The sequence below is a fragment of the Camponotus floridanus genome, unplaced genomic scaffold (genome assembly GCF_003227725.1).
Source record: "Camponotus floridanus strain SB8 unplaced genomic scaffold, Cflo_v7.5 scaffold155, whole genome shotgun sequence".
Classification (NCBI taxonomy): domain Eukaryota; kingdom Metazoa; phylum Arthropoda; class Insecta; order Hymenoptera; family Formicidae; genus Camponotus; species Camponotus floridanus.
The window spans coordinates 27037-52644 of record NW_020229276.1 but is presented as its reverse complement, the minus strand read 5'-3'; the positions used below and the strand labels follow the sequence as shown (position 1 = coordinate 52644).

The 25608-nt window shown below is 28.4% G+C and overlaps 2 protein-coding genes across 3 annotated transcripts in view; one reads left to right on the top strand and one right to left on the bottom strand.

The window, feature by feature from the left end:
- Nucleotides 1-8140: 8140 nt before the first annotated feature.
- LOC105252008 (tumor protein D54) lies at nt 8141-18716 on the bottom strand. 2 transcript variants are annotated; one of them, XM_011259165.3, is made up of 6 exons: nt 18496-18716; nt 11709-11839; nt 11502-11650; nt 10890-10949; nt 10307-10469; nt 8141-9793 (listed from the first exon to the last, which is right to left on the bottom strand). In XM_011259165.3, exons 1-6 carry the CDS (start codon nt 18689-18691, stop codon nt 9656-9658), a joined length of 837 nt encoding a protein of 278 aa, XP_011257467.1. In that variant the 5' UTR covers nt 18692-18716; the 3' UTR covers nt 8141-9655. The 2 variants fall into 2 exon arrangements, with proteins under 2 accessions (XP_011257467.1, XP_025262588.1); XM_025406803.1 differs by lacking the exons at nt 10890-10949; nt 18496-18716 and adding an exon at nt 14128-14684.
- A 1616-nt stretch (nt 18717-20332) lies between these two features.
- The window catches only part of LOC112637352 (glutamyl aminopeptidase-like), a 16485-nt gene continuing 11209 nt past the window's right edge, over nt 20333-25608 (top strand). The window contains exons 1-5 of the mRNA XM_025406810.1: nt 20333-20448; nt 20582-21074; nt 22227-22670; nt 23423-23603; nt 24579-24717. Of these exons, the coding sequence (XP_025262595.1) occupies nt 20605-21074; nt 22227-22670; nt 23423-23603; nt 24579-24717 (1234 nt within the window). The 5' untranslated portion in view covers nt 20333-20448; nt 20582-20604. The remainder of the gene's footprint in view (nt 20449-20581; nt 21075-22226; nt 22671-23422; nt 23604-24578; nt 24718-25608) is intronic.

Genomic DNA, 25608 nt, shown 5'->3' with positions numbered 1-25608 from the left:
GGGGGGTCAACCGGAAAGGTTATTTTCGATCCTTTGATCGAATGCTTTCGAAAGTTACCGCAGGATTAAGAATCAGGCCGTAAGAATCGCATTCGTTTTTTCGACTTTTCTTGCCTGACTTTGCTTGCAGAAAATAACATTTATGAAACAAGTTTTCGTACTGATGAAAGAAATACTAACGTTAGCATAATATAACAATGTTACATCGCTGCATTACTTGTTATTATGTTTACATTGTTAAAACTTAATATTAAATTATTTTAGCATCCAATAAATATTAATACAGACCAATAATTATTACTAGATAGACTTATGCAAAACGAAAAATTAAAAGTCCTTGAAGCGGAAGAGTTGATATTTTCACAGATAATAGAACTGCCCTCCTGTGTTCATCATTGATTATACATCACGATATATTCACACTGCCGTCGTTACCGATGTCGAAGCTCGTCGAACTTTTGATAGAAGCGATCGATCGTTTAATTTATAAGCGCCATTTTGTCGGCGCGATTCTTTCGCCTACGAAAAAGCTGCGACAAAAGCGCGCAACGCGACTCGCGAGCGCGATAATCGGGACGAAGAGAGAGACGCGCGGCGAATTTTCGCACACCTTGTATACACGTGCTACATTTTCCGGGGCCCGCGACCCCGTAATAACACGCGGAGGTCAGAGTTTCCAAACGGGCTCGTTTCCTCGGGCTAACGCGAGCCTCGCCAGCCTGGTAATTACACGTTGCGTCGATATTGCGTTACGTGCATGCCCATCACACGCATACACGATGCACGACGTCGTGACGCAGGTGGCGATAAATTTTACCCCGAGGGATGAATTTATCCCGTCGGCGATTCGTTATCGGGATAATTAATTGCGCGGCCTTCACGCAAAAGTAAAGCGAAAGACTTTCGAAAGGTGCACTTAAACGAAATACGCGACGCGCTTTTAACTCTTATCAGAGCAGGTCACCTGATTTTTCAACTTTCCAAAACTTTTCTCCTCCGGTTATATAAAGATATTATAAGAAGTAGCATAGCCCATAAATTTAATCACTAATATTTTATAAATTAAATTATTATTACATTGCAGCAATATCGCGGCAATATTGCGACGAAACGATAAAATAGAAAAATTTATTTATTTTTTTTTTATGAGAGAAATTATTTGTTTAGTTTTCATGAAGTCTCTCTGTCTGGATAAGAGTTGAAAGCACTTGAGGATTATTGAAGTAAAAATTTGAGCGTGTTCGCTGGAAAATTCGAAAGATTTAGAAAGTTTCGTATGATTTCGCAGTCGGTCATCTCCCTCGTCCTCCGATTCCCGTTCTCAGTTTGCGTAATTAGTCACGTATGTGCAATACAATCGAGACTATTTTTCCGCCGCACTAAGGATGCTCAATCGGCGACACGAGCGGCAATTTAAGTTCGAAAACACATCGTCAGGTTTTTCAATTAGGTCGAGAAAAATTAATTAATTGAGAAAGATAATAACAAACGATATTTCTCAATTTTTTTTTAGTCGCTGCGCCGAGAAAAGAAGATTTTATTATTCTGTAATTTATTGAAAAAAAATGGAGAAACCGCAAAAGATTAACATATCTATATTTCTTCTTGCACGTTACTCTAATTAAAACAGACAGCAACACCAGATCATCGTAATTATACTAGAGTCTATAATTTTACGGTGTCGATCATATCTTCCCCCCTTTCGTACTTCATTATGCTAATTAAAAACAGGAAAAATTCATAAAAGAAATTAAAGAGATTGTAGATGTTTTTTTCCGTCCAGAAATTATAAATACTAAATTATACAGTTTTTTCATTGTTAATAATTCTACAATTCTTCGCTCTATATTATTTTCCAATTGCTGCACAAAATAAATTAAACAATAGAGAGCTAAAATTTTTTTCTTCTATAATTTTCTAACGATAAGTATAAAATTTAGAAACTTTTCCTTCTTTTCTGGAACGAGAGTAATTCTATGATTCGTTCTATACATTATTTTTAATTACTGGACAAGGTAAATTTCATCTCTAAGCGAGGGGGTTAATTAAAGAACAGACGAATCAGGCCGCAAGGTGTAGGGAAAGGGGGCCGACTCGCCTGGTTTATAGGGCACCTCGATATAAGGGCGTTATTATAGCAGCGGTGCCTCATCACATCAGTCTAGGGTACTTAAAGATCGCGATGATGAGAGCGACCTTATAAGGGGTGTTTAAAGTCACCGCCGTCGCGGCTTTCACCAATCTCGTCGAATCGGATTGCGATCCGCCCGGCTTCTAATCAGCCTTGCGGCGAATTGACCGCGCGATCGATCCCCCCAATCTCGCGATTGCGAAAGGAAAGCGGCATCGTCGTCTGAATCTTTGGTTCGCGGCGAGGATGCGACTTTCAATTTTCAGTACGTCGGCTTCAAGGGTTAATGAGATCCTTGAGTTTCCTCGACTTCTAAAATTAATAAAAATTAATTTTAAAAAAAATTAAAAATAAAAATAAAATTTCACGAATATTTCTTACATTTTTTTCATTTGCAATAAAAATTTATTTATATATATATATATTCATAAATTTTTTTGCTCGAAAATATGTCTTTTAAAGTTTTCGGATTTGTAAATTTGGATTTGGAGAAGAAATATTTTTCGTCAAAGAAGGAAGAATTAAAGAAAAGCGAAAAAAACATTTGAAGAAAAATACTGCATATATTTATATTACATTTTTCTTTATATGTCTTTGATGTTCTTCAATTCCTTCTTTGATGAAAAATATTACTTATTTTTCTATTTGTAAATCTAAAAAATTAAGAGTACTTTTGAGTTAAAAAATTCATGAATATGAGACTTCTAAGACCACAGGAAACTCGAGAATCTCAAAAAATTTTCAAATTTAAAATTACAATTCCAATATTTATTTAATGAAGAACAGAATGCTTGGTGCAGTAATAATTACATATATATAATTACTACTCTAAATATTCTAATATCCCATTATATTTTTTAATTGAAAAAAATAGAATATTTGATAGGAAGATATAATAGAGATAATAAAACAATAAAAATACAATAGAACATATAATATAGAATTTTGAACAATTATAATATTATTATAATTTAATATATTTAATAATTTAATAATTTAATAATATTTAATAATTATTTAATATTCTATTTATAATATTAAAATAGATATTGGGATTATGGTTTTAAATCTGAAATTTTTTTCGCCGTTGAAATTTGAAGACACGGTAATTTTTGCTGTTAGTCTAGACGACTCCTTAAGAGTTGCGCATAAGCTTGTTAACCTTCTGAAGGTAGGATGGAGAGGTGTGGCCCCGTCTTACAACAATGATCTCCATAGATGGAAGATTGCGCGAAAAGAGCAACGCAAAGGTCGCCATGAACGAATCGCGTGTCGTAAACGCAGAGGAAAACGAGTTGTCGGATTAGAAAAAATCATAATCCTCCGAAATAAATAATCCTCCCACTTTGAAAATTCATTGAGATATTTTATTTCGGAGGAAGATATAACAATGATCTTTGAATTATTTAAATGCGAAAAAAGAAATTCCTTATCTCGTAAAATAATTTTACTGCTTTATTTCACAAAAAAAAAATTCCTCTCCAGGAATAACGATGATCTGAAATTATTCTTGAATTTTTTTTTATATTAAAATTCACTAAATTTGATCACAAAATTAATAGCCCGCTGATATTATTCGGCTGCGAGAAAAATCTTTTGTTATATTTGAATTTATTATTATATATGTGAAAGGAAAAATTGCTTTTATACTAAAATTGAAACATCATTTATTTCCTGACGATGTGTCGAGATGTCCGCTTCTTCGATCATATCACATAAAAGAATACTCATCGGATCCTCGAGACATCGAGATCCTCGGATCCTTAATAATCGAGAACCACAAGATTGCGCCGAGATCTTTTCCTGCGCATTCAAGACGCACTCGTAAATTCTTAATATTATTTTCTTCTCAACCTATACTTTGCCTAGCATGTACGTACGTAAAGCTAATCCTAGAAGTAAAAAAAACGTGGCAGCTGTCTAAGCCTGTTAAAAGGATACGAATCCGAATCCCGAGGTTACCATGGTAACAAGAATGTAAATGTAGGATTTCTCTTCTTTCTTTCTTTTTTTTTCCTTCTCTTAAACAATGCGATGCAATAATACTCAAAGCGGTCGAGGGCCGCGCGAAGAAAGATATAGATTATTTCCACGCATTTATAGCCTAGATGTGGCTGTTCGATCTTTATCCCGATCAAGTAAATCAAAGTTAGAATCGAACAGTTCCGTTTAGCTCTAGACGCGTGCGAGGAATGCAAACCTTTGTATTCCCAGAGAAAAGTTGATAAGATATATTATATGTTATACGGGGTGATCAATATACACTAGTGAAAAATATTTCACATATAAATTCTTCCAACATTTTTCCAAATATTAATTTTCAATCAAATCACTTTCTCGATAAAATAAAATAAATGTCTAATATAAAGTGTATTATTAGATAATAATATTATATTAAAATTGCGCATGTAAGTATATAATTATACAAATTACATTTTAAATGTGTTATAAAATATTAAAATGTTTGCTGAGGAAAATCAGCTTGGGGGACTCAAAGGACCTATAGCTGAGATATTTTTCCTGAGGTATTGAGCGAACACCCCGTATATAAAATGCGCGTCGGCCTACCCAGTACAAAAAGCAGATCGTTATAATGATATTTTATTATATCACGGATATTGTGTTATGTGAATAATTACATTTTATGTTGTTAATGAAGTCGTAATATATATATATATATAAATATAAATATAATTCATGTTTCTATATACGTACAGATATACGCAAATATATATGATTTTATATATTATATATATGTACATGTATATGTATTAGCAACGTACTTATACGTTAACAACGTTATGTCGATGTCGACAAGTTGTGTATCGCTCTCTCCTTCCCTAATTTTTTTTTTTTATAGAGCGGATATAAGAGCCGTTTGTGTTTTAAAACTCTGCGAGGTTCCCTCTCCCCCTCCTCTTCCAAGTTTTATATGCTCTAATAATAAATTGTTCAAGTTTCTCTTTTAATTTCAGCAATTGAGAAGATCGTCGAGCGATCTACGATATCATTTTAATTGAAAATAAATTGCTGAGTGCAATATGCGTGTAATATATCGAATTTTTTTTCGACTAACTTATCGTCAACGAGATTATTTAATTATGTAGATTTATATGTGTGTGTTAGATAAAATGCGAAAAAGTTTAATGGAACTTTTGTTCGAACTCGCCGGAGATTTTACGAATGTAAGATGACATATTCGTAATTATGAGATGCTGCGTACAATCGTGCTTTCGCTCGTTTTTTTTTTCGGATTCTTCGAATTTATTGATTATAAATAAATTAATTAATTAATGTTGACTCGACTTTCAGATATGATGTCTTTTATGATAAGTTTTGTTCACTTACTGTTTGAGAGAAATGGCAAAAATATCGGAACAACTTTATGTGAGAGAAAGGAAAATACTCTATATGATTTGTCGGCTTTTTAGGATACTCTTCGCTGTTGCTCACGAGTGTATAATGATTGAAATAACTTTGATTAGCGGACCAACCGGCATAGCAATTTAGAGATTTAAACGAGACGACGAAGAAATGTACCTATTATTTTTGTACTTAGTTTTAATAAAGGTTTATATGCTTTTTTATAAAAAAAAGAGAGACATTTAAGATTCCTAAAATACTTAATCAATTACATCCGTAATTGTTTTGATTTTCAATTGAATTAAGACATGAAATTTTTATCTATTGAAGAATACTATTAAATATTTTTGATCGGTATCTTTTGTTATTGAATTATACCTTATTATTGAATCTTTGTTATTAAAAAGAGATGATTAATTAAATTTTTAGAATAATTATTAAATATATTATATATAATTAAAATGTAAAAATATTTTAATTGAAAAATGTGTCGTTTGTGCGATTATTGTACATATTTGGAAGCTATCTTATATTTTTCTATTAAAAATATTCATAAATACATAACTAAATAATGAATTAAGTACATTAAACAGGAAACTATCGAATGTAAAATCTAAATTTTTAAAAATGAACTGTCTCAATTTTTTTTAGAATTCGTCACGTACTTTTGGAACACCCTATATTTTTTTACTGATATAATTCAATACACAATAGATAACATTATATAATTTTCATTCTAAGTTGAAGGCTGCGATTTTATTGCTACATCCTTCAAACAATGAACGATCTCATCAATAATAAAGTATAATAACGTAAATAAATGTACTCACTCAACTGTACCGACTACGTCAACAGGATTTCCTAGATTCCTTGTGCCGATTCCTTTCGCGCCGCTTCCTCCTCCGAGGATGATCTCCGCTGGAGTCTGATCGGAAAAAGTGTGCTCGTCATAGCAATCGAAGAATCAACAAGATTTCCTGGATTCCTTAGACTTCTGCGCCGCTTTCTTTCTCGAGGACGCTTCTCGCTGCAAGATTGAAGAAATACAGATGAAATATAATAATATAATAATATAAAAATATAATAACATATAAATATAATATATAATAATATCGTTGAGCGTGAAGTGAATAATATGATATAATACGATATAATATAATATCATATATGATATAATATCAACCGAGACTGCTTTTAAGTTTAATTTTAATTACTTACATTCTTTCTTCATTATTTACAACTATTAATATAAATAAATGACGACTGCGAAATAAACGACGACTGTGATTTCGGAGCGATGTATCTTGGCGCCAACGTTAGACGGATTGTCAGCCACCATCTGGTGGCGTTAAATTCAAGACACGCAAACTCGATCGATAATATCGTGTCGGTGATAATTATTAACATTAATAATTATTAAAAAATTATTCATATTTAAATTATTATTATTATTATTTTATTATTTTATTTATTATTATTATTATTATTTTATTATTATTATAATTTTAGAAATAACATATTGAATTTATAATATTAAAAATAATATTGAATTGTAAAACTAAAATTCCAAATTAATTTATTGTTCAATTTTCAATATATCGATTTATTCCAAGTTGAAGGCTGCGATTTTATTGCTACATCCTTCGAACAATGAACGATCTCATCAATAATAAAGTATGATAACATAAATAAATGTACTCACCCAACTGTGCCGGCTACATCAACAGGATTTCCTGGATTCCTTGGGCCTATTCCTTTCGTGCTTTTTCCTCCGAGGATCTTCGCTGGAGTTTGATCTGATAAAAGGAATTCGATCACGTTCGTACAAGTCAATTAGAATATAATAGTAAATAAATGTGCTTACCATAGCAACAGAACAATCAACAGGATTGCTCGGATTCTTTGGATTTTTGCATCGCTTTTTTCCTCGAAGGCGATGCTCATCCCTAGAAGCAAAGATCGAATTTTATTTCACACCCAACGATACAATATCATCCGAGACTGTTTATGTTTAATTTTAATTATTTACACTCTTTCTTCGATATTATTTACAACTATAATTATAAATAAATGACGACCGCAAACGACGACCGTGATTTCAGGCCTTGGCGCCAACGTAAGCCGCCATCTGGTGGCGTTAAATTCAAGACACGCAGACTCGGTCGGTAACATTAGGTCGGTGATAATTGTTAACATTAATAATTATTTAAAAAATTATTATTAATATCTAATTTATAATTTTTAATATTTGAAATTATATGTAATCGTGCAAAACTAAAATTTCAAATTAACTTATCTTTTAATTTTATTTTTTTAATTAACTTATTTTTTAATTTTATATTTTTCAATTTTTTAATTTTATTTTTTAAAATTTTATTTTTCAAATTAACTTATTTTTAAATTTTATTTTTCAATATCTCGATTTTAACATACTAATTCTATTGTATAATATCTAAAATATTCAACCAAAAACTGCGTAATCTTTCTCGTTCTTTAACATGTAAAATATTTGAAGAGATATATCATAATGTATATTTAATTTCGTTAAATGCTAAAATATAAATAATATAAGGAGCGTAAAAGAAAGGAAAAAGGACTATGATGTACCTCTTTTAGTCTGCAGGAGACATGTGACTTTTTTTGACGTTTCGTAAAATAATTTATTTATGAACAAGAAGATATTATGCAGCAAATATTATCGACGAATCATGGCAATTATCCTTGATAATAATTAGTTATTATATCGCATGAACATGTATACAATATTCGGTTCTTTTGCAAAAATTTGCCTCTTTTAACATTAACAAAAACGCACCGTGCGTCGTCGATAATACTTTTATTAAGCTAAAATACAAAATACCTCTCAAATTTCGTGCTAATTTAATAAGATTATCCGCATACCTAAAACATATTCATCTAAGATTGAAAATCGCGAGGAACTCTTTCAATTATCTTCTTTAAACAAGGAAATTTCATAATTTTTTAACTGAAATCTGTTTCATGTCTTGATATGTTCTCATCTTGTACAATTTGTCTACGTTACAGAAGCATAATAAATTATTTACAGAAAATTATTTTATATTATTACAATTTTACTTGATTTGTTACCTATATAGATTCTATTTTCGTTTGAAATTTATACAATCTTTTTCATCAATAAATAATTTTTTATTCGAGATAATTTCCCTATCATCTTCTATTCAATTGTTATTTTAATTAAATAATAATAAGATAAAAAAAGGAAAGATTTATTAATGTTCCTCGAGATTCTGATTAGATTTGTCTTGCGACATACTTGTTCGCGCTAATCAGGTTTGCGTACATAAGTAAGAAGTTTAGTATACACGGTGTAAAGTATTGTCAACGGACGGGTTATTTACCATAAATCGTTGAAAATATTTTCTTTTGGCAGCTCTGTTCAGATTGATTCAGGACATCGATAATATGTGATAAATGCCACAAATTACAAATATATGCAAAAATAAGTGCGAAATTTAACATGTAAATTATATATATTTTACATATTTATATTTTATATAATTTAAATTTTATATAAAGTTGTAAGTAGTGCAGCAGTGATAATGATCGAAAAACTATTGTAAATATTTTGCAAAATTTTCCTATTAATTTTCCTATTAATATTTAATATTATATATATACTTCATAATTTAAAATTATATTTTATCGCGATGCATATATATAAATAATCAGCTCCAATTCAAACATCAATTATGTTTTATTATATTTATAAATCAAAATTAATTATCAAAAGAAATTCAACAGTCATATATTTATATTTAATAAATTGTCTTCAATATCGATTTTTTTTAGTATAGGTATAAAAATCGCGTTTTTCGCTATGTCTAAGGATGTCCTGAATATAGTCTAGAAAAAGGCGATCCTGCGAAGGGAAAGGCGTGGAAAGGGCGTGCGAGAAAAATATATATTTTTTTATTAGATAGAGTAGGATAATACTTGGACGATTGTATCCGAAGTCTCGATTCAGCAAAGTATCGACCGACTCATTCAATTCGTGCACGGATACATCGTCGTTTGGCCCTCTATAGCGATTGCAGTAGACGAATGCAATAGTGATATAGCGCGTTATCAGCACTTTACATCGCGCGGAGGAGACGCACGGATTTCGCGCAACTTTGGGCTCTAAGAGAGCAACTTGTCCTCAGGAATGGTCGGGCTGGTGACCGACGGAGCCGCAGATGCACGCCTCATTGCTTCGGATTCTCGAAGAGCCTCGTCAAAGCTCTGCGTCGAATTGGATCTCGAAGGCACAACTTTTGTCTGCAAAGAGGAGAAAAGATTTAAATCTCTGAATAAAAACTCGATAAAATGAAGTTTGTGAACTAATAGAAAATGCAAAAATCTAAAGTATCTAATAATATAAAATAATTTAAATGATTTAAAAATTTAATATAATAAATTATATATAAATTATATAATATGATTATAATAAATTATGTTATAATTATAATAAATTACATATAAGTTATATATTAATAAATCTTAAATTAACTTATTGTATAGATATTAAAATTAATTCTTTTTATTATTATAATTTATATTTTTTATTTAATAATGTAGAAAAATTAATTTGAAGGAAGACTATAAATATCAAAGAACACCTCATTTAGTATTTAATAATTTAATTATAAACCATTTTCAAAAATTTAATTATAAACTATTTTTAATTAAAAAATTAAATTAAACTATTTAAATTAAAATTTAATTAAACTATTTAATTAAAAAAATTAATTTTATACAATTTATTCAATAAATTTAATTTAATTTTAGTACCTTAATATTCTCACAAGCGGATCCAACTCTTTCCTCCAAGGACCGGAAGCTGTCGGAGTTGCGCATCTGGCCCAATTTCATGGAAATACCGCTACCAAATCCACCCAGGATACTTGTTGTCTTTTCAGCCGTGGATTTAAGTACAGATTCTGTTTTTTGGTATCTGATATGACAAAAAGAAGAGAAAGTTCGTCAGTAAAAATAATAATATCTTTGCAGATCATTTTCTATAAAAATTATGTTAATTAATTTTCAATCGGCGTTATATAATACAAAGCTCTTGAATATGAGATAAAGTTAATGTTTTTGTTAAATTTGTTTACTTCTTATTTCAAGCAAATTCCGTAGCAATGTTTTATATTACACTAGCGATACTCGTCGATACTTTAAATTATCAAAATTAAAATATCGACAAAAGCACAAAATGTCTCTAAAATAGCCAAACATTGACAATGTGTTTTATTCACTTGAAGCATGAATTTTAAAAGCATTCCATGTATAAATATCTACTACTAACACGCAGAATATCCATAAAAAATTTTCATCATAACCAGGGAAAAACAAAACCGATTTGTGTACTTACAAATTATTCCCGGAGACTGTCCTGGTTAAACGACCGAGTGTTTCGCCGACATTCTGATAACTGGATGAAAAACCCAACCGAAAGAAATTTAAAATAAAAGTCAATGCTTCTACGTGTGTTTGAAGAATAGGAGTATCAGTAAAAGATGATCGTCACCGTTGGTTCGCAAAAATGGAAACAAAGAGGCGAAAGATAAAAAAAAGATGAATACAAAGATAAAAATCAGAAAAGGAAAAGGAAATCGAGAAACATGCTTCGTGCATTTCTTGAAAATCGTCGGTGAAATATTTCATGCAACAAATTCGAAAATTTATTCCTGAACAAAATTAACGCATATTTTTGTTCACTTTTTCTTTAAAATTTTTCGTTAAAATTTAAATATCAGCTTTTAAAGAAAAAGTGTTATGAAAAAAAATTATGCGTTAATTTTGTCCAGGAGTATATTTCGCAAATATTTTGCAATCCTTAATCGTTTCACGGTTTTTCCCATCCACTTCTACTTTACATAGAAAATATGATAAAATGCAGATGAATGGATAGATAAGAGAGATAGCAGATGAATGTACAGATAAGAGAGATGCAAAAGAAGCCAATAACTAATAGCACACGTACACGTTGCTCTCCTTGACGTTCTTGAGTCCTTGATTGACATCGTCGGTGAGCTCCTTCCAGACACTGATACCCAGTTTTCTCTTCAGATCCTGCGAAACCTTGATCTTGTTGGCGAGGACATGTCTCAGAGTCTGTATCTCTTCCTCAACCTGAAATCGAATATCGTTATTCGTCGTTATTGGAATTTTTCAGTTCCCCGAGACTTACTTTTGCTAATTGAGCGCTCCATTCTGCCTTTTGTTGTTCTTGCTCTTCTAAGGAGAGTCCTTGAAGTTCGTTTGCTATATTATCTGATGAGGGCGACAAAGATCCGGCCGAGTGAAGCGAGGCGTCTTCTCCTGGAACAAAAGACAACAAGAATAGAGAACATTAATTCTCCACAAGTTATATGATACTATGGTAGTCATACTGCTAGAAGTATCATTTTTCTCTTACTAACAAATTGTATATAATTGTATATGAAATAGATAATTTATTATGCGTTTAAATAAATAAATAAATAAATAAATAAATAAATAAATAAATAAATAAATAAATAAATAAATAAATAAATAAATATATATATATATATATATATATATATATATATAATAAAAATTACATTACTTTTGTATAACAAATAATAAAAAAATCTAATAAAAATTATAATTACAATTAAAATATTAAAAATGAAAGACATTAGGATAGAACATCAGAATATAAAATTAAAATAAAAAATTAAAATGAATAATTGAATAAAATAAAATATAAATTATTATCTACAGAAAATATAGAAAATCTTATGCTATAAAATTTATTGGTATTTAAATTAAATCTATCTAATTCATCAGCATTAAATTTAATTATCTCATTGGTTTAGATTATAACAAATGCTAAAGTTGTTGAACAAGTAAAATCAATTATAAATACATGTCAAAAAAAATCGAACAACTTCATGGGATTTGTATAAGTGAGTGTCTTAAGACATTTATAGAATATTGCAGATTATGTCTTCAATCTTATTTTTCTCTTCTTACAATGCACTTTTTAAGTTAAAAAAATTATTATAATTATATTTAATTGGATTAAATTAAATTGAATTAAATTAAATTGGAAAAAGTATTTTTTACTAAAAATATATATAAAAAAATATAAAAATATATAATGCACTTTTGAAATTAAAAAATTATTATAATTAAATTTAAATTGGAAAAGTATTTTTTAATAAAAATATATATAATAATTGTTTTAATATTTCAAGTTTTCTTTTTCCCTCCGTCTCAATTGAATAGATAATTGTATTAAATGTATTAGATAATTGTATTAGCTTTAATTTAATGTTTATTATTCTAGATGATTTCTTTTATATAGTGTATATGTTCAAATAAAACGGATAAAATGTATTTAATTGTTACCGTATTTATGACTGCATATAATGCGAATAAAAATAAGGAGCGATTGCTTAAATTCCGAATGAACGCAATTGTGTTTCGCCAGATTCCAAAGGAAGGAATGTGCAGAGTTTCACAGTTTCAGCAAAGCGAAACATCGTCCTAGAAAAATTAAAATCATACTTCCACTTTACTCGATCGCGATTCTAGTGAGTTTTTGTTTCCGTTTATACTTTCACATATAAGAGAAAAGATTAATCGACATCGAAAAGCTGCTCGACATTCCTCACACATAATTAGAAGATTATACCAGAAATTAAATTTCGCAAATTTAAAAATCCATAAATTAAAAAAATCCATAGAATCCATAGATTCAGAAATCTAGAACAATAAAAGCCAAAAATTAATGCAATTAAATAATCAAAGATTTTTAAGGCTTGCCATTCTTTTATGATTTATATTTTATTTTCTGTTAACAGTTACTGAGAGAAGATAGCCTGAGATGTTTAATCTATGTAATGTTTGAAAAATTTGAATTTTTTAATTTGCGTCACATTAACTCAGTATATTTATCCTTTTTAGTTTAAGCGTGTTTCATATTATTTATTTAATCCTTATATATTTATTTTTATTATTTCAAAAATTATTTTTAAAATCGTTAAAAAACATTTTCTGATATAAAATATTATTATAAATTATGTAATATTCATTTACACAATTCTGATAAATTAAAATTAAAATCACTGAAGAACAGTTCTTTCTTATTAGTATCTTCACCCTTAAATCCTAATTCATCGAAATTCTTCTACATTTAATTGCTAATAATTTTACAATAATATTTTTTGGATATATTATACAATTTTATTGAGGGATTTAAGTATAATAAGCTAGTATTCTATTATTTATCTTGACTCTTTAATCTCGACTCGTCGAAATTCATTTGCTTTTAATAAATATTCAATTCACATATAAAATATTTATATTAATTAATTCATTTTAATTAATTAATTCAATCTAATTCATTTTATAATTCATAAATAAAATATTTATTTAAAAATTCAAATATTCAAGAATTAATTCTATACAATTCGAATTAGATTAACTCTAGTAATCAAAGCTTTCTCGAGACGTCCTATAAAATTATCGAGAATCGCCCTAATTTTCGCCCAGAATTTTAGCGAAAAGTATAATCCCTCATAGTTATCGAAAGTTACGAGCGTAAAAATGGCGAAGCGATCTCTCCTTTCTTGTGGCACCTTTTACCAGCTCGAGGAACCTCTTGTAGTTCTGGCTGCTGCTGATCCTAGCGAGATAGGGTTTAGAGAGATCCTGGAAGATCACGCGAATCGATCGCTTCTTCTTCCTGCGACCATCATCTGGTCCTTCTTCCGGCAGGAACTGGGTCTCCACGGACAGGTTGCCATCGTCGACGACAATCTCGTCGATCTCGCCATTGGAGTCGCGCCAGCAGTGAACCACCAGCTCGTCCACATCCTCGTCATCGAGCTCGTCGATGTCGTCGAAGCTCGGTGTCGTCGTCAGCTTCGAGTAGTACACGTCTTCCTCATATTCCAACGATTCGAACTCACGCTCGTTCTCACTTGGACAGTCCTCCTCCCCGTGTTCCTGACAAAGCTTTCCGCAAGCTTGATTGTTTTTCAGATCTACAGATGACTTAGGGTTCGCCATTGTTGATTCTCATGGTTCTTCTTCGAAAGATATTCCTCCTGACGTGAAAGCTTATCCCGAAGTTCCGCTCTAAAATCTTGATCGCGAAGATGATGAGATAGAAAGCTTCGAAATCAACAGGTGATAACTGATGAATTTATCTATAGATCTATAGATGAAGATAACAATGTTGCTTCTCATTATTTTTTTTTAAATAATTCAAAAAACATATTGAAGGCTTCTGACGAAGTAATCACTGACCAGTCTAGGAACTATTATACGCTTTGCATTTTTTTTTAACACCTCTAGCAAGTCAAGTTGCTCCAAGTCTTGCTTCAAAGTTCTCTGAAATTTTATTCCATTATCTCTTTTAATTGCTAGAAGTACATCTTATAAATAGAAAATTGACTATTTTAATTTCGCATATTGTGCACTTAATCATAACGAGATTGTATCACTCTCGAGGATTCAGAATTCACTAGGGTTCGAGGATTAAGAGAAATCTCGCCGGAGAAATCTGTGGACTAGAAGATTAATTCAGCGATTAATTTAGCACAATTGAACGCTCACGTTTCGCCAAATTATACACGAAATTTACAAGCAACAACCTGAGGATTCGCGCGATTCTTTTCGAATGGAATCGATTCCCAGGTCTACATCGAGATTTAAGAATCGCGGACGGTCCGCAAAAAGCGACCACGTGTATCAATGTGCGCACTCACGACTAACAGCTGTGCTGTCGAACAACAACGTTTCGGAGAAATCAAGACGCGGTTCTCTCACTCTACTTTAATGGAAAATGTAATAGAAGGGGAGAGGAAGAGGAGAAAGAAGGGGAAAAGAACAAGTGGCCTCGGTTCTCCACAAGAAAGAAAGGCCCCAGTAGCGGCTTCTAAAGTGTCCCATAAGTCCCATCATTATCGTAAACATAAAAATATTTTATTTCATTATCTTATTATTATTATTATTATTATTTTATTATTATATTTATATTATTATTTATATATTATTTATTAATAATTTATATTTATATTTATTAATATAATTGTATTATTTCTATTAGTATTATTATTATTATTTATTTATATTGTTATATTTATATATTATTTTTTATATATTATTTATATATTATTTATATATTTTTAAATTTATTTATTATTTATATTTTTATATTTATATATTATTTTTATATATTATTTTATATATTATTTTATATATTATTTATATATTTATATTTTTATTATTATTATTATTATTATTTATTTTTGTGTTCGACTTTAATTAAAATGGATTCTTTTTGTAGGAAGTTCGTATGCAGTTGTGGTCAGTGGATTTTTCTTTAAAAGTTAACACACTCTAATTAAGAGAACATCGCTAATTTCTACTAACGTTCGACCGTTCCACCAGAATTATTCCAATACTTGCTACTTGTTTAATTTAATCTGCTCACTGTATGAATTTTTTCATTTGTTTCAATTATGACAGAATAGAATAAATAAAATAGGACTGGTGATTTACTTCAAAGGCTTCGATACTTGAATTTCGAATAATTTCGGTATTAAAATCATTAAAGATCAATGTTTCAAAATTTCGAAAGTTATATTACGTTATATGCTGATAGATACACTTATAAAATCATATGATAAAATCTGAATAAAACTTCTAATATTGCAATTATGTTACTAAATTGAAAAATATATTTAAAAATTTTTATTATTTTTAATAATTTTTTGAATATATGTTAATTAATTCACTTCTGTTTACAATATTTTCAACATTTTTCACATAAATTTGCAGAAATATATATATATATTTTAATTTCTTGAATATATGTGTTAATTAATTCATTCCTATTTACAATATTTTCAGCACTTCTTACATAAAAAAAATTTGCAGAAATATATTTTTCAAAGTTAACTTGAAATTTCAAAACTTCAAAGATACCTCAAACTTTGAAAATAGAAGTAAACCAAAAGGAAAGAGAAAAACTAGGCGCGATCCAGCATCTTTTTATTGATTTCATAAATGAATCTCAGCAAAGAGTTTGCCTCTTTTTGCGATCGATTCCGGAAGCGCGGAAGAGCGTGACACAAAGACGTTATAATATAACAAAAGTTTCTAAAACTCTTCGCGGGGAACCTTGAGAGCAAACCGGTTTATCGATTCAACTCGACGGTGGATTCTTGTTCATGCTTAGTGACGTGTGTTTAGCACTAAAGGCGATCGCATTATTTTCATCGACGAACCTTTTCAAGGGTTAATACATTCTTCTCAGAGGAAAATAACATTCAAATAACATTCAAATAATAAGATTAGGGAAGAGAAGTCCTTTTAATGTGTTTACGATAAATTGGAACAAGTGAGGAAACGAGACAAAAACACGAAGATTAAAATCTTGATAAATTGATTTATAAACACAACGCATACAGAATTGAAAAAAATAATAAAATATAATTTAGCAAATAATCCCTTTAATATCTTTAATTAAAATAATCCTTTAATATCTTTAATTAAAATAGTCCTTTAATATCTTTAATTAAAATAGTCCTATTTAATACATGTTTAATTTTTTAAATATTTAATATATATTTTTTTAATTATTTATCTTGATTTTTCAAATAATTACTTTCTTATCAAATTATTTTCTTCTCACACTTTCTTATCAACTTATTTCCTCATCTTTTTATTTTTAATATCTCTTTTCTTTGTATATAAATTATTTAAAATTATATACTAAATATTAAAAATAAGTAATTAATAGAATATTAAAATATTCCGTTTAAAATATGAAAAAAAATATTTTAAAAAATTAATTATAAATTAAATTAAATTAATTAAATTAAGTTAATTTAATATAATTGAATTTAATATTTAAGAGCATATTCAGAAAAATGATGAAACATAACATGTTACAGATAAAGCGTGTGTTAAAAGATAAAGCAATGTATTGCGATTAAATTCTTTCCAAAGAAATCGATTAATAAGAGAGTGCAAGAAATTGACCTTAATCAGTCCAGCTGTACCCGCATCGCAATTGCAATGTATCCGTGTCGATTGCATTATTTATACTTCATTTCTCCTTTTTAGGATAAACGAGCATTTATGTAAAATACCGTTATAGTAATTTTGCACACAATTAATAATATTTTATATAAATTGCCATTAATATATACGTTTATATAATCCTTTGGTATTTAAAAATTAGGGTCGATATTCATAGTTCGTTTTCAGATTTAAAAGACCATCTTGAGATACAATCTTAAGATATTATAAACCAATCAGAATCATTAGCATCTTAAGACATCTTATTTAAAACAAAATAAGAACGAAATATGAATATTAACCATTGTAACATTGCAGCAATATTGCGGCAATATTACAATGTTGCTGCAATATTGCTGTAATGTTACAACAATGTTCTGTGCTGTATGGGAAATGTTATTATCACTAAACTAATTAAATCGATAATAATAATAATAAAATAAATAATAAATAAATAATAAATATATAATAAAATGTATAAATAATAAATAAATAATAAAATAAAAATAATAAAATAATTAATTCGATAATTGATAAAACTTTTGGTCTCAAGACAACGAGCACGAAATGAAAAAATTGTGGAATATGAAGCGTGATCTGAACTCGAAATCTGTGCACGGAAATGATTTGCGCAGGAATCGCCGGTTACCCACACACACATACATGACATAACACACACATATGACGTACGGAAGTTCACAAGGTCGTCGTCGTCTAGAAACGTCAAATAGCGAATATATAATTATAGGTTAGAGTTGAATCGCGCGAGACAAAACATTATAGCCTTTCGAGCTTTTTTCTTGGTTAATCATCGTTATTTTCGACGACGATCCACCTTATTTCGTCGCAAACGATACGCATGAATAAACTTGTCAATCGAGAATCGAAGCGGATAGCGATGTCGATGATCTCACCTGTTGGTACATTGCTCATCTTGATGATCTCGTGACGTGGAATTGGGGCGAAACCGAACGATCTTGATCGATTATGTGGAAAATATTGGTGCGAGCTCACGAACAGGAGGAGAGGTCGAATCGGTTCACCAGGAGACGAGAGATAATGCGTGTTCTCCGATACCGAGCGGAGATCGATCCCCTCGACTATGGACATGGACTAACGGACAGATGACAGATCGGACACTGACCTCGTCGGAAATGTGGCCGCGGCTGTCGCCACCTGGCGGGCGCCAGATGAAGCTTTACGGTTGGGCGACCGCGCGAGAGAGACAGCAGATTTAAAACGCTTCATGAAATCCTACCTTTATTCGCTTACAAGGGGAGGTTGACTCATCACCGATTTTAATCTCCTTTGGTGTGGTGAATCTATGTCGAAAAAAAGTTGATCCGTGTTCGAGCTTTTCGTCCAATGCGCCTTGTAAACAAAATTTTTTTTTTCTCGAAGTTCAGAGAAATTGCCAGATTCGTTATTCGGCCTAAAGAAAGACATACTTTCGATCAGTGTTCGCTAATCCAGTGGCAGAACGCAAGTCTAGTAATCCCAGGATCCCAGGTTCAAGACTTTGGGCTGTCATAATTAAAAAAATTTTTTTTTAATTTTATTTATATATGTGTATATAACATGTATTATTTATTATGTTAAATAAATATTCGGCATACTAATAATATTAGAATACACACTTTTCATATTTTAACATCTCTTTTAAATTTTTTATTATGTTAATAATGTATGTCAATATATGTATATTAGTACTGCATTAATTATTATTTGCTAATACACATAAATTAATATATGTATATTAATGTGTAATATATATGTGATTTAATAGTGGATAATATTACAGTATAGATTATAATTTTAATATAATGTAAAATAATTACGAATGTTGTACATAATAAAATATTATATGTTTAATTAATATTATAAATATTATATATATAATTAATATTTAAATATATTTGTATATAAATATTAACAAATTAACAAACAGTTATATTAACATATGTTATTAATATTTTAAATTCTATAAAAAGTATTCTTTACGAATGTGTTTTATTAATGTACTATTAATATTTTTAATTTAATAATAAATGATATGGCATAATTCTTGGAGCACACTATCTCTATAATATTTTTATTCCACATTATATAAAAATCTTTCTTAATTTTAATTTAAAAATCTGCTTCGTTATGAGAAAAACGATTATTGATTTGATCAATTTCAAAAATTTCCCATTGTTTTATTCAAATATCCACCATATAAATTTGAAAGATTGAACAAAAACCTAAAAAATAATAGTTATTTATTATATTTTCTTACATACAATACTGTAATATTATATTCTAATGTTAATAAGTTAGGTTTTTTCATTAACTTACTTAAAGACAATTTACCGATACAAACACGTAATAATATAGTTAATAAAATTTTATTTGAATGTATATTGTAAATTATAAAAATTATCAAGATTTTGGTAAAGGAATATACTATTTTTAAATAGTATAAAACAATTTAAGTATATATATTTAGAAATATTTTTGCATTCTACATAACGGTCTCTTTTGCTTTCGACCAACGCGAAATAAACAGTTTTGCCATCTTATGGCGCTCGATCGCTAGTACGAATTTGGAGTGAAGAACGGCACCGTGTTTTGCTATTACATACCGTTTCTCGATCTGTTAACGACCTCAGAAGTTGTGTGTTTACATATGACATACACATTTATTGTAATATCGCCAAGTGTTATTAGTCTTCGGAAGTTTCTCGAAATAATAAGAAATTATAAGTGGGCATATATATTTTTCATGTTACAATGATAGTGGATAAAACATTAATTTTTTGCAGCTAATTATTGTAACGAAACATAATACACTTGCATACAATTTGTAGTATATCTCATTATACAGAGTAAGTCATTCAAAATTAAGTTTATTTTTATATATTTATCTTAATTCCTTCTTTTTTCCATTAAATCATGGTAGAGACAGTGCTGTGTTTAGTTTGTCAGTTTGTACTTTCTAACAAAAATATATTTTTACAGATATCTAAGATAAAAGTAATATCATGTTTCTTAAACTATTGTTAAGTAGCAGTTTAACAATCATCGTCGCGGCGGCTTTTTTAACCGACGATCAGATAATAAAAATATCTCAAGAAGAATTAAACAGGATCTCGATTTATATATTACCGCAACATTATGATATCATCGTTACATATATCGAAAAAAATATTCTTGTCAGCAACTGCAGTATACGTACACAGATTAAATATTCAACATCAAGCATTATATTGTATTTACACGTAAAAAATATTAATCTAATTGTGGTTTATTATCCAAATTATTATTCTATGAATGATACTAAAACTACGAACATTTATACATCGGTAAGATCTATGTATGATGTTGAGAAAAACATTGTCGAATATACATTCGCTGAAGATCTATTGCCAGGATATTGCATCATAAAATTAGTTTATAATATAACTGAAGGTACAGGCTTAAAAAACTTTTATAAAAGAGATGAGCGACAGTGGTAAGTAACTGTTAAAATGTTAAATACATAGTAATTTCATGATGTTTATGAGCAAGCTCTGGTAAAGCATTTTGTTTCTATTTAAAAAGTATTTTCTAAGAAAAACAAATTTATACATAGACATGTATGTATCTGAAATGTTTCCATTCTTAATTATATGTTTCTTAATATCTTTTGGTAAAAAATTTTGCAATTTAATATTATCATTAAAATGTAAGATGCAAATATTTAGTATTATTATTAAAATATCATTTAATATTATTATTAAAATGTAAGATGCAAATAAAAATTAATTTAATTAAAGTAGTCAGCAATAATACACGTCTTATACAGCATTTTATATTGTCAACACTCGAACGAAATCAAATATTCCGGTAGAGTTCCGAATTATTTTCAAAATATAAGTATGATTTTGAAGAATTTATATTTTTTAAACTTGTTTATATGTAATTTGAAATTTTGAACAAACACATAAGTTTTACACTGTTTATTTTGACAATACTAAACTTTAGGAAATTCATTTCTAATATTTAAAAAAGTTTATAATTTAGAAGGAAAACATTTCCAGACACATGTTTATATGAATTCTTTATCCTTATTGTCCATAAAAATCATTATCAAAATTTGATTAGTTCATGAACACTTACAACTTTCATAAACACTCTGCATATAATACATATAATTAAACATATAAGCTATACTTATGCTGTATGTTTCATGTATTTAAACGTGCATTTACACACACAGATATTATTTAGAAATAATACTATTTTTGCTAATAACTAAGATATATATACATATGTGTTTTATTTAATAAACCATCGCTAAAATAGCCAGTTTCTTTCACTTGTATAAAATTATGTACAAAATCGTTGATAATATATCAATTGAAATCATTTAAAAAAAGTTATTATGCTAATACTATTTTTTACTGAAATTTATTTTAATTTTATTATACGCATTAAAATTTTGATACTAAAATATTAATTACTAAATATTTATTTTGTACCTATATATTCTAAAATAAACATTTTACGAATCCCGCACAACTAAAATATATGCAACTTTTATCCAATTTCATAGAAACCACTTTTGCACAAGGTTTTTGCGGTGTCTTTTATTATTGTTAATTCATATTTCTAAATGTGATAGGTTGGCAACGTATGTTGATATTGGGATCCAACACATGCTTCCGTCTTTGCCCGTATCTTTAGGAGCCACCATGCCCATCTATGATATTATTGTTGAACATTATCAAAACTATACAGTTTTATCAAACAAACCGATACAAGAAAGAATAGAAACGAATGATAAAAACATGACGAAGACACATTTGCATTCGCTTGTAAAACCTATTTATCTACTATTTCTGGCTAACCGAAATAATTTCTCTCTTATGCGTGGTACAAATGAAAGTATCAGAGTTAATATGTGGTGTAGAATGCACTGCGAATTTGCACACCAATTTGCTGAAAATATAACATCGTACTTGTTCGATAAATGGAAACGTTTGAATCAAACTTGGGAAATAAATCATATTGCACTTCCGGATTTTCAAAACGAAAGCATCATAAATCTGGGCCTTATTCTTTATAGGTAATTATATAGTTAGAAAAAATTAATATATTTTAAAGATGAAAAAGAGAACAACAATTCTTGATAACTAAAATTATTTACATATCTTTTCTCTATTTTTAAAATATTATTTGAATATATTTTAGAAAATAAGTTATATTGTATAAAGCAATAAAAGGAGAAACATATCTAATCGTTTATTGTTAGTCCAATTTATTATTGTCCAGAAAGTTATTGCGATTTCTGTTGTTTAAGATTTGGTGCTTTTTTCATGTTGGTTTTCTTTTGTATTTATATTGTATTTATATTGTAGTTATATTGTAATTATATTGTAAAACCACAATAATTTTCTGGACAACGTGTCTTCAATGTACATTAACTTATATGAAAAATAATATTAAAATATATATATATTTTATAATCTTAAAATTGAAAATTACAAATTGAAATATAAAATTGTAAATTAATTATATTAAGATATAAGTATAGGTATAAGTATTATATTAAGGTTTTCACCTTTATTAATCAAAATTTAAAGAAATTTTATATATATATATATATATATATATATATGTATACATAGTGCGATGCTCGCTTCCAACATATTGCATTACTTCGTAATGTGCATTTAGAAATAAAACATTAATAATAATATATAATTAATATGTTAATTTAATAGAATCATTTAATTATAAATTTGGAAATACAGTATTTTTTATGTGTTATTATACAACAGAAATAATCATATATAAAACATTTTTTTTACTTTTCAGAGAAGCAGATATTATCTACAATGACAATGTAGATTCTGTTGCCACTAAAATCAAAGTTGCTCGATTCGTGGCCCATAAAATAATACAGGAATGTTCTTATTATGAAAATCCACTTTGGCTATCATCCTCTTTGTTAAATGAGGCTATTGTCTCATTTCTTGGATTATATGTCACCACTCAGGTTTTAAGCATTTTAAGCATTCTTTAGTGCAAACTTTTCTCACTAGCAAACAATATGATGGATATAGTACATATATAGAGTATTCTAAAAGTCCTAGAATGCTATTATAAAATATCTCGAAAACCATCAACTATAATGAAAAATATGCAAGGAACAAAATTGTAGGACTAAATAAAATGTACTTAGTGATGATAAGAATTTGAACTTGAATGAAATACTCAAAGTCATATGAAGATCAAGTTGATTTTTCTAAATAAAACTCCCCATTTTTTATTGTATATTCTTATAGCCCTTCTTTAGACCTTTTCAAATCACTATAATTTAGTTTCCATTAAGTGCCTTCCGAGTTATGAGGCTTGAAATTATTTCTTAATTTTACATAAACCGTAAAAAATCTTGTAAAATGATCATTTTCCGATTATCTTACCGTAAAGTTAAATATTTACCATTATAGAGGGTAATTTTTTTTATAAATCAAAATATTAGGTGAAGATTTTATATTTACAAAAATAAGTGAGTTTTTTAAAAATGCTTATTTTCAAGTAAATCTGCAACATACATAGATAATACAATTTAAAATAGTTTTACATTTTTGTTTCTTTTATTTTGTGCGTGAGTCAAAGTCACTATGTTACATTTGTCCGACTTTAAATTATTATATAAAAAAAAAGAAAAATTATCATTCAGATTCCACGTAATATATGTATAAATATAGAAATTGTGTAATAAGTTAATTTTGCTATATAATATATTTTAATAATTCTAGAAATATTTAGTTTTAAAGATATATGTCGAGTAATCATTTTTGTTATGAATATATTATATTTTTAAATTATTTATTCTATATTTTAAGTGTATAAGAGTATAACAAATTTTTTTTACATACACGTAGAAAGTAGCAGCTCTAATGCATATTGCTATTGTGTGTTAAATATAATATTAATTAAATAAATACATTTAAACTATTTTCTATAGGCTCTCCCAAGTACCCGGATGATGGACATTTTTTTGGTACAAATTCAACACGAATCCCTTCATTTCGATACTGAATATGATGCATCACTTTATAATACATCACTCAACATTTCTTTTAAACATTACGATCACATTAAAGGTATGATAATGTAATTAAAAATTGATTATGCGTAGATTGTTGAATATAAATGCTTAAAGAACAAACAGAATAACTGATAAAAACTTTAATTTTATATACTCTTCATTATCACATACACACAGATACATATACATACATAATAGAGCTGGAGTATATAAAATTATAATATATAAAATATATTACATATACAGGATGTTTCTTTCTAAGTGATACAGTCGATTATTATCTCGCAAACCGATAATTTTATTGAAAAATTTTTTGATCGAAAGTTGCATAACTTGAAGGGATAATGAAAATATGGACTTGATCTTGTCAAAGTCAGGACAAGATCTTTAATGCTTTTTAAATGAAAAATCATCTATTTTTTTATTACTAGTCTTGTATTTACTTCGAGAGCTTTCAAAACGCTGCAATAAAGTATTTTTTCATTGAGTAATTTCAGTTATGCATTAATTTTACATAAGCTATAAATATCTAGTAAAATAGTCATTTTTCGATTATCTTACTTAATACTTTTATGTAAAAATAATGAGACGATTCAATTGGTGTAAAGAAAGAACATAGTTGTTTAAGAAAAAATATGTAATTGTCAATTGCAAATTAATGTGTTTAATATCAGTTTGCTTAAGAAAAGTATTAAAATTGTCAAACTTTAACTTGTTATATCTTTTAAACAATGTCGCCTCTCATTACTTTTTTTGCGCGGAGGATAACTCTTCTATAACATTATCAAATGATGATAAAATCGGGTATGCGTAACGTTTTATGTACTTTTACCAAATTATTAATTATTTACTATAACTATTTATCATTATTTATACTTCTGATGAATTATATTATAATTTATTAGTAATTACATGTACTTGCGTGTAGCTACAATCTTGTATTACT